This window comes from Amblyomma americanum, chromosome 9 (genome assembly GCF_052857255.1).
Source record: "Amblyomma americanum isolate KBUSLIRL-KWMA chromosome 9, ASM5285725v1, whole genome shotgun sequence".
NCBI lineage: Eukaryota > Metazoa > Arthropoda > Arachnida > Ixodida > Ixodidae > Amblyomma > Amblyomma americanum.
Window position 1 is genome coordinate 46,771,182 of NC_135505.1, and position 16,492 is coordinate 46,787,673.

Genomic DNA, 16,492 nt, shown 5'->3' on the forward strand with positions numbered 1-16,492 from the left:
TACCCTGGCTCTGTCTCCGCGCATTGCGATAGCTTAGTGCATCACAGCCAGTCGGAGTAGCGGCAAGGAGCAGGTCCAGCGACATGCGACGTTGTTTTTGCTTCGCCGGCACCGCAGCCAGCTCGTACAAACGTTCCTACCCCGCTGCCGGCCGCGTCGCACTCTACCTCGCCGCCGTATACAAAGCACGTCCCGCCGCTGGCTTACAGCCTCCTCCACCTATGCGGGACTACATCGAACCAATCGCCCGCCCATTCCGTATCCGCGATATCAGGCAGTGACCAGCCAACCGGCTTCCTTGGGCGACATTACCTACTTAGTTACTCCGTCTGCACCTACATTTCGCTATAACCCTCGTCCCCTGCGAAGTAGCCAGGCTCAGCCCCCGGAACTTGCTTCGCCAGCCCGATGTCCCTAACGGACTCTGTCACCTGAACTTGAGCGGTGTGTAGAGACTTGTACATACCGTTTCTTATCATTCCTCTGTTCACCTAAACCATACTTTAACGCATGCGCGGCGTTCGCGCTGGTAGGGAGCCCCTGCAGGGTCACCGCCTCTGCGCGCGCGATTAAGAAGCTAAGTGAGCGCGAGAACAAGAGAACAGGTCAGATACCCAGCTGGAACATTGGGCGGCTCCTTGGTGCACGGTTCGCCGCCTTCGTCCATGGCTTGGCATAAGCAACAATAAATGATGCGGCGCCACATTTCGTACCATTGCCGCTTACGCTGACGTATTGCCGCTGACGCTTTCAGACCGTGCCAGCGGGTGTTGTGAGAACTCCGTCAATCACCCTGTGACACGCCGCACACTCTCGCCACTCTACCCCACCCACTACCCGTCGCCTCCCATCCTTTCCTGATTTCCCCTCTCCCTCTCACTCTGTTCTCAGTGTGGAGAACGACATATTTCTCTCCGCTTTGCCACCTCGCAAATCAGGCTAATGTTCACGCATCAATAAATGACTCGTCGTGTAATGACGGTATCACTTCTTGCCAAAAACCGTTATCTCATGGGTGGCATGCCATTTGGTTTCCGAAAGCGTGAAAAAAAAAAGCAGCAATTCATCATCATCAGCCTGACTGCACCCACTGCAGAGCAAAAGATTCTCCAGCTGCGGCCCCACCGTATCTGCGCAAACTTCTTAATATCATACGCTCACCTAACTTTCTGCGGCCTCCTGATGCACTTGCCTTCTCTTAGAATCCACTCCGTTACCCTTATGGACAAGCGGTTACCTTGCCTTCGCATTAGGCTACATGCCCTCCCCGTGACAATTTCTTCCCCCCTATAGTGGTATCCTTTCCTTGATACCACTAAGCCGAGTTTGCTCCCTCACCCATCTGCGCGCTTCCGGTCTCTTAACGTTACACCTGTCATTTTTCTTTCCATAGCTCGCTGCGTTGCGCTAAACTTAAGCTTAACCCTTTTTTTAGCCTCCCTCTTTCTGCCCCGTAGGTGAGTACCGGCAAGATACAGCTGTTATATACTTATCTCTTGAGTGATATTGGTAAACTGCCATTCATGATCAGAGAAAACCTACTATATGCGCTCCATCCCATTATTATTCTTCTAGTTATTTGTCTCATTATCCGGAGAAGGGGCCACTACCTGCTTTAAGTAGACGTATTCCCTAACCCCTTTCAGCACATACCTACCAATTCTGAACTACTTTTCTCTTGCTAGACTGTTGAACATTACTTTGGTTTTCTACATGTTAATTTTTAACCCATCATTTTGTCTAACTCATTGATCTGATTCGCAGTTCACCTCCTGAGTGATTCAGCAAGGCAACGTCATCAGTGAATCGCAGATTATTTAGGTGTTCGCCATTTACTCTTATCCGCGACTGTTGGCAATTCAGGCCTCGGAATATCTCCTGTAAACAGGCGGGGAATAGCACTGGCGAGATCTTGTGTCCTTGCCTGACGTCCTTCCTTATTGAAATTTTATTGCTGACTTTATGGAAGACTATGGTAGCTGTGCAGTTGCTATATATATCTCCCAGTATTTTTACATAAAGCTCTTCTACATCCTGATTCCGCAATGTCTGTATGTCTGCTGAGGTTTCCACTCAGCCAAATGCTTTCTCGTAATCAATGAACGCAATATATAGAGGTAGGTTATCTTCTGCGCACTTCTTATCACCTGATTGATATCATGAATATGATATGTTGTGGAATATCCTTTAAGAAAGCCTGCCTGATCATTTTGTTGATTGAACTCTAAGGTCGTCCACAGTCTATAAGTGATTACCTCAGTAAAAACGTTGTAGGAAACAGACAGTAATCCTGTCGCTCTAAAGTTTTTCAAGTCATTGGCGTCTCCTTTCTTGTGAATTAAGAGAATGTTAGCATTCTTCCAAGCTTCTGGTACGCTCGAGGTTCGAAATACCTGAGAGCGAATATCAAACAGCCATGATGTTGCAGAGGATGAGCACGAGGAACATTCGCGCTTTGTCTTCCTATTTCAAATGTCCCGCCTGACATCGTTAATTTAGAAAAGTCTTAAAGCGCATGTACAAACCAACAGACAGACAAATAAGAGCATAACAAAGCTCTAACTCCCACCTACCGGTATGAGTTCTCATCAATTGCAGAAGGCGGTGTTTCTAGCATGGCTGTTCATGCATGCCCTCGTCGGTCTTCCATCTCTGTCTTGCTCTTGACAACGCATTTTGCGACTTTTTTAAATTACGAACCATCTGGAACATCCTCAAGTTCTGTTGGGCCTCCTTTATGCCCCATAGCTCCACCCCGTGCGCTTTTGAATCAAGAGCGTGATTCTCTAGGGTATTTCAGAAGCACCTGTGCCGGGAACACGGCTAACCTGTATTCCTCTCCTGAACAAAAGCAGAGTGCTGCTCCCCGCGCGGAGGGAGGCACGGAAAGCCGGTGGGGTTCGGCGGAGCCTGCAAATGGAGCGCCCAGTGTCCACCACACAGCGCCTGCATCCGGAACATCTGCAGGCGTTGCCGAATCGACGACGACCGCGCCAGAGGCGCATGTGCCTACTGGAAAGGTGAGTGAACACGGTGACCTGTTTCAGTGCGCTAGCACTCGAACTCCCAATCTCAGATTTCGCCGAGGTTTGTCTGCGTGAAGGCTCTCTTCGTAACCTTGACGTTGCTCAGGAAGATGAACATGGGATTCACAAGCCCCACCGATACCAGCACCTGCCATCGCACGGCAGTGGCAGAACTCTTAACCGCTGCACCACTGCGCCAGGAGTGGTACGAGAACTCCCAAGGGTCCACGAATGAAAAAGTAGAGAACGACCAATTCCGCATATATGGTCATTTACCCATTGAGGCTATCGCGTCATACCCTTAAACGCAGAGCTTAAGTCTGGTTTCGCCGATCTCAATCTGAAGCGTACTTGACCTTTAAATCGAATTACGAACCGAAACCGAAGTGCTAGCGCAACCGATTCACATTTGGCCTAACCACGATAAATAGCGCGCTATTTCTAATTGACCCTCTTGCTTTGTAGACACCACTAAACCTTTTCTGAGGAGCGACTCTAGGTCGCACAGCTGGAGAGTTGATATCATCATCATAAATATCATATCATCATCATAATGAAATGCGCAACGTCCGGGCATTATGTACACCGCGGAGCCGACTGTTAAAGGCCGGAGGTAAAGTTCCGTCTGAAATGCGTTCTCCGACACGAAGCTGTCCTCCGTGATTTGTATTCGTATTTCCACAAGCAATGAAACTGACAGAATGACGGATAAGTCATTCAGCTTTATATAACTGCAACAAAACTAAAGCATAGCGTTTAGGAAAGGTAAAGAAAGTATCAGAAAGATTGCAGCGTACCCTTAGGGTACGTCCTTCCGACACGAGGTCCTCGTTGTCTGGTCCCGACAGGCCTGTGGCCGACAGTGGCTTGGGAAGGACGTCCGCCACCCTGCACAATCAATCAGGCGGTGGTTGTGCAGCGAGGGTTGCCTTGCATTCTCTGGGACCCGCGCCGTTTGTCTCTGCGCCAAAGAGAGCGGGCCAGCCAGTGCCGTTCACCTGAACAAGTCTTCCGGTGTGGCGGGTAGGAACGGAGTTCCTCCTCACGCCAACCTTCCAGCGTGCACCGATGTCTTAACCATTAGACCACAGCGCTGGTGATTACACACGGAGTATATGAGCTATATGTATCTATGAGGTAACAATGTTTTAGCCCAGGTTGGCCGCAGATGAAGATTGCCATACTCCCACACCTCTCATGACCCCATGCACAGAAGTGACTGATGCAGGTGTATCAATTTCCCATCCACCCCAAGGACGTCACATACACGACAGGCCGGCCCATTAGAGGCCTGTCCAGAATATGTGACCATTGTTTTCCGTCCTCACAAGCGCCCAATTCCCCAAACTACATGCTCGCTGTAGCTCACGCCTGCTCGGATAGCGTCCTCTGAGTCCAGTGGGAGAACGCGGGTCTTCAGTGTTAAAACGTAGTACACAAAAAAATTACAGACACAGTGACGTCATTTTGGATGCGCGGGTAATCAAGAGCTCGCCAATATTTTATTCCACCTGCAGAAGTGATTCGCTGACTTATCAACGCCAGGCCACACAACATTAAAAACTGTCCTCTAAGAATGTCAAGAGGACAATTTTGTATCGCTCTCTCTCAAACTGTGGCAGCACTGAATAGTATCATGCTTCTCTCTCTCTCTCCATATCTTTCAGATAAGAAACAGCACTCTATCCAGATGTACAGGATGGCAATGATAATCGCTGCAAGTGTCATCGCCGCGCTACTGGGATGTTTCCTGGCATGCGTCATCGCCAAGTGAGTGCATCATTTTCTAGGTTGATCCACTTCCATGGCCGAACCATGAAGCAAGTTATGGTATTAAAAAACTGCTTGGCAAGGTTTCCACATCATTTTGCGCGTGAAAGAGCCCAAGAACATGGCAGCTCCTTTCGCTGCCTGAACTTGCTCGTCAGTTTGCAAGGGTCCGTATAGCAGAAGCCAACCACTGATTTAAAAATAAAATGCATGCAGACGGCTTCTGATGAACAATAATGCCACCGTCGGCACACATCACAAGACCGGTGAATAAGGTTAACTAGTTAAACAGTAACCTAGTATCTCATAAATAATTTTCAACTATCACAGTTCGGCAACTGGTTGCAATAAGAGATTTGCACCCGGTTGTTAGCCGGTAATAGCCATATCAGTTTTTTGTAATTTGGGAAGCTTGATTACCCTCGGCGATACAAAACAAAATTTTGGTGACGGCATGCCAAAATATATGCCCCTTCGAAAAGCAACCCATCCGGTGCACGTGACTAGGTCAAATAGCCAAATATTATCGGGCCACAGCGCCGAGAGTAATAGCGTTTTTAAAATTTTAAAACCTTCTATGTCTATCGCTAATGAATGCCTCCAAATATCTCATTGCAACCAAGTCAGAACCCTTTGAGAAACCATGTAGAAGCAAATGATGCCCCTGTGACGCGCAACACAAAAGCACCGCTGTCAAAAAGTGACCTCCTGAAGGCTCACCCCTCTTCCAGTCCAAGCTGTCATGCGTCTTCCTTCGCACTCATGTAGAAAGATGCCCCCCATCCAGGCTCACAAGACAAAGACATGGATTGTGTGACCAGAGTCCTGCATCATGCGATCAAACATGGCAGATTCTCATTGGACAGTAAGTGGCCACGTGATTGCAGAGTGGTGACGACACCAAGTTCTCTGTTACGAGGACATAGTGCCACTCCTGCAACTAGTCCGACCAAGAAATAAAATTCCAACATTACCTTTAGAGCTATCACTCTGAAAGCACTTTAAAGTGAGGAGAAATTCGCAGAATAACGGTAGCTGAATATAAGTGTTACGGTGTGCAGGTATCCTTATTAGCAAGATGGAAAATGTATGCAGCGTCTCCCAGGTACGTTTTGCAGCGTAGCTTTTGTGTGACGTTGACAAAACCCGACATCTATAGTGTGCCGCGAAAATAAAAGAAAAACTAGCAAATTTCTTTGTCTAAACTAACATTCTCAGCAACTGTTTCTTTTGCTCAATTTTATCAGTCTTTACTGCTGGCCTAACTGGTTGGTCTATGGAATGTTCAGCACTGGCAGACGACGGACATAGATTAGAAGGACACATAACTGCGCAGTTGTGTGTCCTCATAAGTGTCCATCGGCTGCCAGCGTTAAACGTTCCACTGTTCAGTTTTGTACTTCAAATGTTGAGGTAACTAAGTCCCATCGCTTGCTTTGATTTGACCGCAATTTCTATGAGATAATGTACGAAGTAACTACATATTTATACACTTAAAAATTTATTCAAAAGCTCAGTTTTGACGCCAATCTATCATGCATACTGTGCTCGCACCAACTGCATCAGTGAGTCTAGACAGATTAATACACGACTGAGCATCAGGTAAGATCGCTTGATAAAGTGAATAAAACCGAGGCGAGACAGGAGGCAGAGGCTTCAAACGGAACGTTCACTGCCTTCAGAAAAAGCATTCTACTTCCAGAAAAAACTTTGAACGCTTCGTCTCAGAATGCAGTGTTCCGAAAGAAAGCTTCTGGACTGATTTGATTGTCCCCTTCACTTCTGCTAACTTGTGATTGCAACATGTGAACATCAGTTTTCTATGCAGGAAAGAAGGTCGACCACGGGCATAATGAAACTGGCTTTTGCAGTTTAAATTGTCGAGTCGCAGCGAAATCGGAAAAATTATCGGCAATCCGTCTTTTTATGTCCGCAGAGATGTGAGACATATACTGCGCCATTTCCTTTCCCCAACAACCAATCAATTGTTAAGAAGTCATGGTATGAGCGTGGATAGAGGTGAAGTGTGTGTCGCCTGTCTTAGGTCGCAGAAATTACCGGCGATGGATGCGTGGTCCATGCTTAGCACGTGGAGGGTAGTCCCCGGGACGGCAAACGATTGATATTAGTTAAGAATAAAGACAGTATGCTGCTTGGGTGCTGAAATTGGCTGAAACCAATATAGAATGCCATAGCAGGGCATCTCACCTCACCTTGAAGTCGAGATCGGCGAAATTGAACGCACACACCCTATAGGAAAACGACGCGCGGACGCTCACCGGCCAATCGTCATCAAATTTTTAAATTTTAAGGCAAAAATGAAGTCCTCCGCAACGCCCATAAGTTGAAAGATGTGTCACTCAAGGTATGGCTAGAATAATATTATCCCCACAAGTTCAATTAGAACGTAAAAAGCTGCGGGACTTCGCCAAAATCAGCAAAACTGAAAATGAGCGCTATGCGGTCCACATTAATAAACTCAAATTTCGTGATAATTTGTACGATTACGACGCTGCAACTGACCAAATTATACAGGTTTCTACGCTGGTACCTACGCATGATGACAGCCCGTCGGCGTGAGAAGCTGGCCGAAATGAAGTCAAACAAAACTCCGCATACTATGTATCCATCCTCATGGCCAACTTCGGCAGCTTACTTTCTAAACTTGATGTGACGAAAGCAATTATGCACACATATGAAGCTGATATTGTTCTTGGCACTGAAACCTGGCTGACCGGAGACGTACCAAATACTGAACTATTGTTCCCAAGCCTTTTATAAATATTCCGTAAAGTTCGACTAAATTCGAGAGGAGGAAGCATCATGACCGCGGTAAAAAGCGACCATCAGCCGTCTCTGTTTCCTGTTGACACAACACTTGAACTACTGTTTGTGGCGGTACGGTTGAGTGGTATCACTCACGTAAATGGTGTTTGTTATCGGCCACCTGACTGTTGGTCAAATTTTGTTGATTCTTTTCCCTGGGCCATTGAGTGCATCTTTAACAAATTCCCGTATTTCATCCTTATTTTAGGAGGAGATTTTAATCGCCCTGCTATTGACTGGCGTGCATCATTTGGAGGTTCCCAGGATAGCCTGTCTCACTGCCCCAACTTTCGCAGTACTCTTGACTTGTTCAATCTAACTCAGCTGGTGCATGCGCCAGCACGTGGGAAACATATCTTGGATTTGATCTTCACTAATCAGCCTCACAACACAGAAGTGCACGTGTTAGAATGTGTAAGTGACCTTAGCTTTGTACACTGTTTACACCCAATACAGGCTCACAAAAAAACAGCCCCTAAAAATATATCTTTACCTACGCCAGAGCGGACCACGACAAAATGAGCCGAATGCTGGCTGACTTCGAAACAGCATTCTATCATAACTTCGAGGAACGCAACACAAATTAAAACAGGACAACGTTTCGCGACAGGTTGAAAGAAATTGAAGAAGTTTGCAAGCAAAAACTTCAGATTAAGACAAGAACTGATGCTCCCTGGTTCACGAAGGAAGTTAGGAAGCATCTGAGCAGAAAAAAGAGGGCATACAGAAAAGCTACTGAGGCTAATGCACACTGTGATTGGCAAAGGTATAAGGAACTATCATCTGCTGCAGAAAAAAGCATAACAGAAGCGAAAGATTGCTTTTTTAATCATACGCTTCCGAACCTGTTAAAAACAAACCCCAAAAAATTCTGGCGTGTTGTCAATCCCTAAGATTCAAGCGAGTTAATAACACTAAAGGATGTAAATAGAATTTCGGTCCCCATAGAAGCAAGTGCGGAAAATCTAAATAGTCATTTCAGCAAAGTATTTACAGACGAAGCACCTATATCCGAGCACATTCAGCTTCCAGTACCATTCATTGCTTATCATTCTAATCCTATCACTATCACAACAGATGGCGTTCTTCGTGCGATTGATAGGCTTTCATTTCTAGCCCTGTTCCTGATGGCATAAGTACAAAACTTCTAAAGCTAACTTCTCACGTGTCGGCATTATTGTTATCACTTTTATTCCAGCAGTCTCTGAACAGTATGGTGTAGGAACAGCGCTAAGAACAGGAAAGAAGTCAAACATGGAAGCACAGGGACGGGCGCTGACTATCAACTGAATCTTTATTTTGGGAGCACAAACATATATAAGGTGGCAGCAAGGGAGCACAATCAGGTATGCGCGGTCACGTGGAAACAGTGAATAGTCACGTCAAATAATGAATTTAGACATCTGAGGCTGAGAAGGACGGAAGGGAAGAGGCGATATAACAGACTAAAACCGATAAAAAACTGCACAGTGTAGAGGGCCGTCGCGCGAACTAAGAAAAAATAGATGAAGGATTAAACAGGATGCGAAAGTATGGCGGAAAAAAAATGGGTTTATAAAAGTTTAAAACTCGTGGAAACGATAGTGAAAGAATAAAAACATTAAGAACAATAAAAATTGCTGTGTGCGGCTAAAAACATGTAAAGAGGGCGTTCAACATTTCTCAAGTTTAACAGGGGCCAAAAGTTAAAAAGACTAAAAAGTTTTTTGAAGGCAGTCAACAAAAACGCCAAAAACCAAAGCACCATGAACCCCAAAGAACAAGAGAGAGGGGAAAAAAGTCTGCTAGAACACAAATACCCTGAGTTAAGTCACGTACCTCTCAAAAGCTATGCCCAGCGGCCTTTAAGAACATCAATTATTTATCAGAAAGGCAGATGGACGGAGTGCTCACACAGCAGCCCTTGGCACGCCGGATTTCGATGGCTTCGATTATTTCTCTAGATAAGCGATCCCGTCCTTTGCCAATGATCGCGCACCCGTCGTATACAGGGGTGCAGGTGTCGTTATTACACTTTTTGCAATGTTTTGCAAGGTTCCCGGTGATAGCTACCCTGCTCATATTATTGTGGTGTTCTTGTAGCCTGGTGTTTATACATCTCCCCGTTTGGCCTATGTATTTCTTTCCGCAGGACAGGGGAACTGAATATACACCTGTGGCGCATGAAACGTGCGGATTGCCATGCGTCTGCCCACAGCCACGAGGAACTCTACTACTGTTAACTCTCTTGCAGAGTGAGGAGAGCTTATGGGGTGCCGAAAACACCATAGCTTTTGAGAGGTGACTTAACTCAGGGTATTTGTGTTCTAGCAGACTTTTTTCCCCTCTCTCTTGTTCTTTGGGGTTCATGGTGCTTTGGTTTTTGGCGTTTTTGTTGACTGCCTTCAAAAAACTTTTTAGTCTTTTTAACTTTTGGCCCCTGTTAAACTTGAGAAATGTTGAACGCCCTCTTTACATGTTTTTAGCCGCACACATCAATTTTTATTGTTCTTAATGTTTTTATTCTTTCACTATTGTTTCCACGAGTTTTAAACTTTTATAAACCCATTTTTTTTCGCCATACTTTCGCATCCTGTTTAATCCTTCATCTATTTTTTCTTAGTTCGCGTGACGGCCCTCTACACTATGCAGTTTTTTATCGCTTTTAGTCTGTTATATCGCCTCTTCCCTTCCATCCTTCTCAGCCTCAGATGTCTAAATTCATTATTTGACGTGACTATTCACTGTTTCCATGTGACCGCGCATACCTGATTGTACCCCCTTGCTGCCACCTTATATATGTTTGTGCTCCGAAATAAAGATTCAGATGATAGTCAGTGCCCGTCCCTGTGCTTCCATGTTTGACTTCTGTCCTGTTCTTAGCGCTGTTCCTACACCATGCAATACCAACTAGCCCGTCAACTCGCTCTTCTGGACAGTAGCTGTGTTCCAGACGATTGGCGAACTGCACTCATTATACCAATATTTAAGTCTGGAGATATTACAAATCCCAACAACTACCGACCAATTTCTCTTACTTCAATGCGCTGCAAGCTACTGGAACACATAATATTTACCCACATCATGAAACACCTTAATGCAAATGACCTACTACTTGAAAATCAGCATGGTTTTCGGTACCGGCATTCATGTCAAACCCAATTGTTTGTATTGGTAACAGATCTCCATTGCACAATTCACAGCGCTTTGTACACTGACGCAATTTTTATCGATTTCTCAAAAGCCTTCGATCGGATAGCCCACAGGCGCCACAACGTGTATAACTTGCAGCTTGATCATGGTACTACAAAGTGTATTGAAGAATTTTTAGCTAACAGGCAGCAATCCGCATCTGCTAATAACTCATTTCTGAAACTAAACATGTTAAATCAGGTGTACCTCAAGGATCCATCTTAGGCTCACTTCGCTTTTTAATTTATATTAACGACATCGCTTCAGACATTAGCTCCTGCATACTTCTTTTCGCCGACGATTGTATCATTTATACAGAAATAGCTAATCCTAACGACGCTGTTGCCTTTCAAACAGATCTTGATAGGTTAAGTACTGGGTGCAGTGTTTGGCAGATGGAAATAAACACCAATAAAACCAAACAGATGACTTTCTCTTCCCTCTCTAAAACTCCAGTAAACAACTACATTATAAATAATAGTGTCATTTAGTGCTCATCAACTTTCAAATATTTAGGCGTTGTTCTTTCCTATACCTAAGTTGGCAAAGCCACATAGAGTATATCACTAGCAAATCTTTGAAAAAATTAGGCCTTCCTAAACGTCGTCTATCTCTAGCTAACCTTGACACCAAACTGCTGGCCTACACTACTCTAGTTCGGGCATCATTGGAATATAGTTTGGTAGTATGGCATCCCCACCAAGAGAACTTATCCACCTCAAAAGAATCAGTACGAAATAAGGCAACACGCTTTATTCTACGGTCATACTCTCCATATCAGACCGCTACTGCAATAAAACAATCTCTAAAACTTCTGGACCTCAACATACGACGGAAATTCTTTCGCCTATCATTGTTCCACTCCCTCTACTACAACCAGTCATCTTTCGCACGCAGGCACATCACAGCAGCACATCACATATCATCTTGTACCGACCATGCGCATACAATTCAAACAACTTTCGCTCGCACGAAGAAGTATCAGAATTCCCCGTTAGTCTTGCCTATAAGGGCGTGGAATGCTTTACCTGCTAGTATTGGGGCTATTAACGAATCATCGTCTTTCCGTTCATCGTTACTAACAATTTTTTTAATCAGGCGCCGCATTGTCTCCTGTTTGAACTTGCTACCGTGTACCTTTGCTTTGCCTTGTACGTGCACATATTATTTTTGTTTATTGCACACTGCACCATGCCCACGATGTACAAGACCGACCCAATTTCATAATTAACACTTTGTTCTTTAATTCTTTTTATTGCGTATGAAGTGAACCCTTGAGTATTTTTGTTATTTGCTGTCCCCCTATGCAATGCCCAGCCGGGCTCTTAGGGTACATAAATAAATAAATAAATCTGCTTTCTGCCTATCGCTACAGGCTGACTGCGCACAGTTGGAAGCCATGAAAAGTCTCCTGTTTCATACAGAGGCGATTCAACAGAACATTATATTGCTGCCGATCTCCTACCAACCACATTCGCTCACAGACGTCGCACGCAAAGCCAAAGCGATTGTTCATGAGCCCCTCTGCAAGCTCTCAGTCAGCAGCCGCTCAAGATGGCGGTATACCTTCGTACTTAGCTCTCGGATCGATGCTTTGCAGCATGCTTGGTCTCACTTCGTCGCCTTTCGGCATTCTGGCAGTTCAGCAGCTACGTTAGTTGTTCGCGTCGAGGCCCCTAACGCCGCGCAGATATTGAAGCTAGGCGACGAAAGAATGCGCACTTATAGTGGGCTGTAACAGCACTTATTTTCCTCAAATCACTATTACACAATGTTCAGCAGCAGTCATCCGTACGAAAGAAACGCTCAACAAGCTGACAAAGCGAAGCCTCGTCGCACAACATCGCAGGCAAAAAATTGCGGAGGTCACTTATGACTATGCTTACGTGCTGTGAACGCGAAAGCCTTGTTACTTTATATATTCTCTTTTAGTTGTATTCTTATTTTTCTACCTTTCTAATAGCACACCTGCTCATTAGCATACAGTCGTAAAGCAATGATTATTCAAGGTTCATTCTTGTTCGACAAAACGTAACGCGGTTTTGTGGCCGGTGGGTTGCGTGCTTGCCTCGCGAGCTGAGAACCCTGGGTTACATACCCTGCATCTGCGGAAGAAATTTTTTTTTTATTTGCCGGCTCGTCGGGTTTCGGGACACCACTTTTTCCGGACATCGCGTTTCGTTGCCGATAGCGCATAGAATCCTTTCGCACTAATAAGATGCCTGCGCTCAGCTCACGAAGCTTGAAGTCTTTCGCTCACCTTTACTGTCCGAACAATAAGTGGCATTGTTGTTTTTTAAGTGATAGCCTCAGTCCGATAGGTAAAGCCGATTTTGCCGTTCGTTGCCTGTTGACTTTCGAGTGAGCCAGAAATCAAGTGTGGCTATAGGCCTTATCATATGTGGTCCACCATGGTGTCGCACCACTTGAGCTTTGACCTTTCGATTCGCCGGTATAGGGTGGTAGAACAGGCCGCAGAGTTCATTGAGTGGCCTGTCTCGCGATCAACCATTAATTTACATGTCACTGCCAGGGTGGCAGGGTGGGCGCGCTGCCTATCCAGTGTGCGGAATTCTCTCACCGTTACAGACACCCAGCCGTTTCTAGTCGCTCGACACACCACAACTTTCCCTTTATAACCAGATTCGAGAGTAGCTGAACCGCAGTGATTTCTTCTTCTTTCTTTTCGTAGCGTTGTGCAACTGACTATATGTGTTTGCTGCTTGCTCGCGCAGCGCTTTCTTGTGGTTAAGGTTTCGTAGGTTTAACAGAGTCTTTCAATAGCTTTCTGGCTAAGCGGAAGCTTCATAACAAATAAACAGATATCGAAAGACTCATGGTGTATCTTCAGTTCCTGCTCGCGCCGAATAGTTTCGCAGTTCTTTTGCGCAGGTCTAAGGTTGTCGTGACGTGCAGAACAGTCCGGGGAAATAAAGCCTATAGAACACATTCTGAGTTAAAATAGCTGCCGTGTTATCTATAACTTTTGCACCTCACGCGCAAAACATTCAGTGCAGCAACCACCTAATGGAATTGTTGCGCCCTGCCGCGCTCATACAAAGAACAAATTTCTACAGCTCCATAGTTTTAGTTATTTTTTATTTGAAAATACTGTCAGCTCTAGGCGGGTTTTTTACAGGCAGGACTGAAAGCATACAAAATTCACACACTGTTTGAAAGAATGTTTACCAGCAAGAATAGTAATTCGTAAACGAAAGAAAAATGTTGCAAACATAAACGAAAAACGGAAATGTTCACTGTACATCATTAACTATAATGAAGCGCTGTTAGATAGGAAAATTTCTTAATAAGGACTCAAAAAAAAAAACTCCTGATAGATATCAATAACAGGTTACAGCGAAAACATAGCTGAATAAGAATACATAAATTGTGCATAACAGAGAAAGAAGGATTTAGTACAATTTCTATGTCATTATTGTATGCTGATGACGCCACGCTTGGCGACAGCCATCTCTTGCCTAGATTTCCTGTCCGTGTCGGAATCAGCAGAGTAGCGCAAAGAACGCAGATGGCGGAAATACTGAATCTCCTTACATACTGCGGTATTTTTTTCTCTCACATGCTTATGAAACGCCGTCAGAGATGCGGTAACTGTAAGATTCTTAATTAAAAATAACAGAAAAGAAATTTACGGTTGCTAGTGATCAAAAAGGGGATTTATCTCTAGCACTCACGTTAAACTGCATTGTTTTATTTCACGAGTTAGGACGCCCCCGTTAACCTAGCAGTCCTTTCATTCAGCATGTTTGTTTATTTATTATCTTTACCAAATTTATATCCTGTTAAAGAAAATGCTAAAAACCGAAATAATCATTCGTAACAGTGGCACATCAATGAAGTGATGCAAGCGCGTAATTTGTTACTTAAGAAAAAGAGCCCGTTAAGAGATTATAACTGATATAGAAGCAGAAAACGCTCACCCCGACACTGCTGACCACACTCGCAGGACATTCCTGAGCCGTGCCGAGCCGGAGGACACGGCCTCATTAGTCTCCACGTCGTCCACGGTCGAGCGGACCCCAGGGATCCAGGCGGAAAGGCCGCCCGCCTACAGTGAAGTACTCAGCCAGCAGGTGCTGTGTCTCTCCGCCCAAGTGACTCCCACATCAAGCATGTAATGCCTCTCTGAAGAAATAGTTCAGTGCTGAGAAGAATGTGCCTGCGTCTGTAAAGAACAACGCGCTTTTGCATTCAAGGGGTTAATGTAAGAGGGAAAGCGTTAAATGTTTTGAAGCGAAAAGCTTCACTACGCTAGTCAACACCGCGCTTTGCGCGAGTCGGCGTATATCGGAGCACGAGTGACGTCACGCACGGCGCAGTTTCTCTCTCTCTCTCGCTCCCTAGTCACTACTGCGCATGCGCCACTAGTAGCACCGGGCCACAAGTGCTCCGCCGCTGCGCAGCGCCGCGCCTTTCCTCAAAATCCAACTTTCGATTTTCAGTTTTCTCTTTCCGCTTTCTCTCCCTCCTTTATCCCTTCCTTTACGGCGCGGTTCGGTTGCCCACCGAGATATGTGAGACGGTTACTGTTTCATTTCCTTTCCTCAAAAACCAAACAAAACAAGTGAGCCAACGGCGTACAGAGAGTTCATTAGCGTTGACAACTTTGCAAAGACCGTTCATTTTCAGGAAAGAAAAGGCGCACAACCGGCTCCGTGAGCCACTGGAGACCTCAATCTCGCTGCTTTCGCTTGGTATATAAAGGATTAGCTGGGCTAATCCAAATTAATTTTTTTACAAGGAGAGATGCGACAGCACAATTTATACAATATACATGTATATGCATACAGCAACAAATGAGGAAATTTCAGCAAGTCTGTGCGCTTTCACACTGGCGATTAAGCGCTAGTCCGGTCCCGCGTCTTTCCTGTCACATTGTACTATTAGCCTGATATAAGTGTTCGCACGGGCAGCACACAGACATAGACTAACCCTTGTATGTGCTTGTACGAAAAGTGCACAGCCGCTTCAGGGTATGCTGTATCAACTGGTCCAGGGGAAGTTTAAATGCATTTAAAGTACCTTGTGACAGTTTCTTCTTTTGTTTTGCGCATGAATACCCACTGGTGGCACAAAAAAAATCTAGGACCACGTTTCATATCTCCTTCGGGTTGTGACCGTAATGTTCATGAATTATTCGAAGGGCAACAGCGAAACACCATGTTCTAAAAAAAACATGAAATTTTTTTTTATCTAGTGATTCCACTGGCAGTCAGCGATGCACTCATTGTTATAGATTAAATATCGACCTCTACGCCTGTATTTGGCCCAAATTTTGCGCTCAGTATTGAAGCCGGTTTGTAGAATATTCTGTAACTCCTTTTTCCGCACCTATTTCAGCCTTGTTTTCTGCGCCTCGTGTATAAGGCGCCCTGCCCCTTAGTTTCCAACACAACTTGGCTAGAAAATTTCATCTACTCAGAGTGCGAAATAGCAGCCCATTATCACTAAAGCAGAGGTTCACATATAATGGCGATGCGCGTTCCCGCCGAACATTTAGGTGAGTCTTTTCCACTGCGCCCTGTCGCCGAGCAACAACTGAGAGAAGAAGGCTCGTCATAAAGTGTGAGCCTCTTTTTCCGTACTGCCGAAAAGTACGCAGCATTGATCTTAGCTGCTGCAATGAATTGGTCTTTAACATTGGTTCCTTTCCCGGCACATTGAGGCAAGTACCACGC

At 45.2% G+C, this 16,492-nt stretch overlaps 1 protein-coding gene across 2 annotated transcripts in view; it reads left to right on the forward strand.

Annotated features, from left to right (window-relative positions):
* LOC144104181 (uncharacterized) overlaps nucleotides 1-16,492 on the forward strand; it is a 38,769-nt gene that overhangs the window by 6,910 nt on the left and 15,367 nt on the right. For both annotated transcript variants that reach the window (XM_077637043.1, XM_077637045.1), the window contains exons 2-4: nucleotides 2,856-3,020; nucleotides 4,694-4,796; nucleotides 14,761-14,887. In XM_077637043.1, coding sequence (XP_077493169.1) covers nucleotides 2,856-3,020; nucleotides 4,694-4,796; nucleotides 14,761-14,887 — 395 coding nt within the window. The remainder of the gene's footprint in view (nucleotides 1-2,855; nucleotides 3,021-4,693; nucleotides 4,797-14,760; nucleotides 14,888-16,492) is intronic.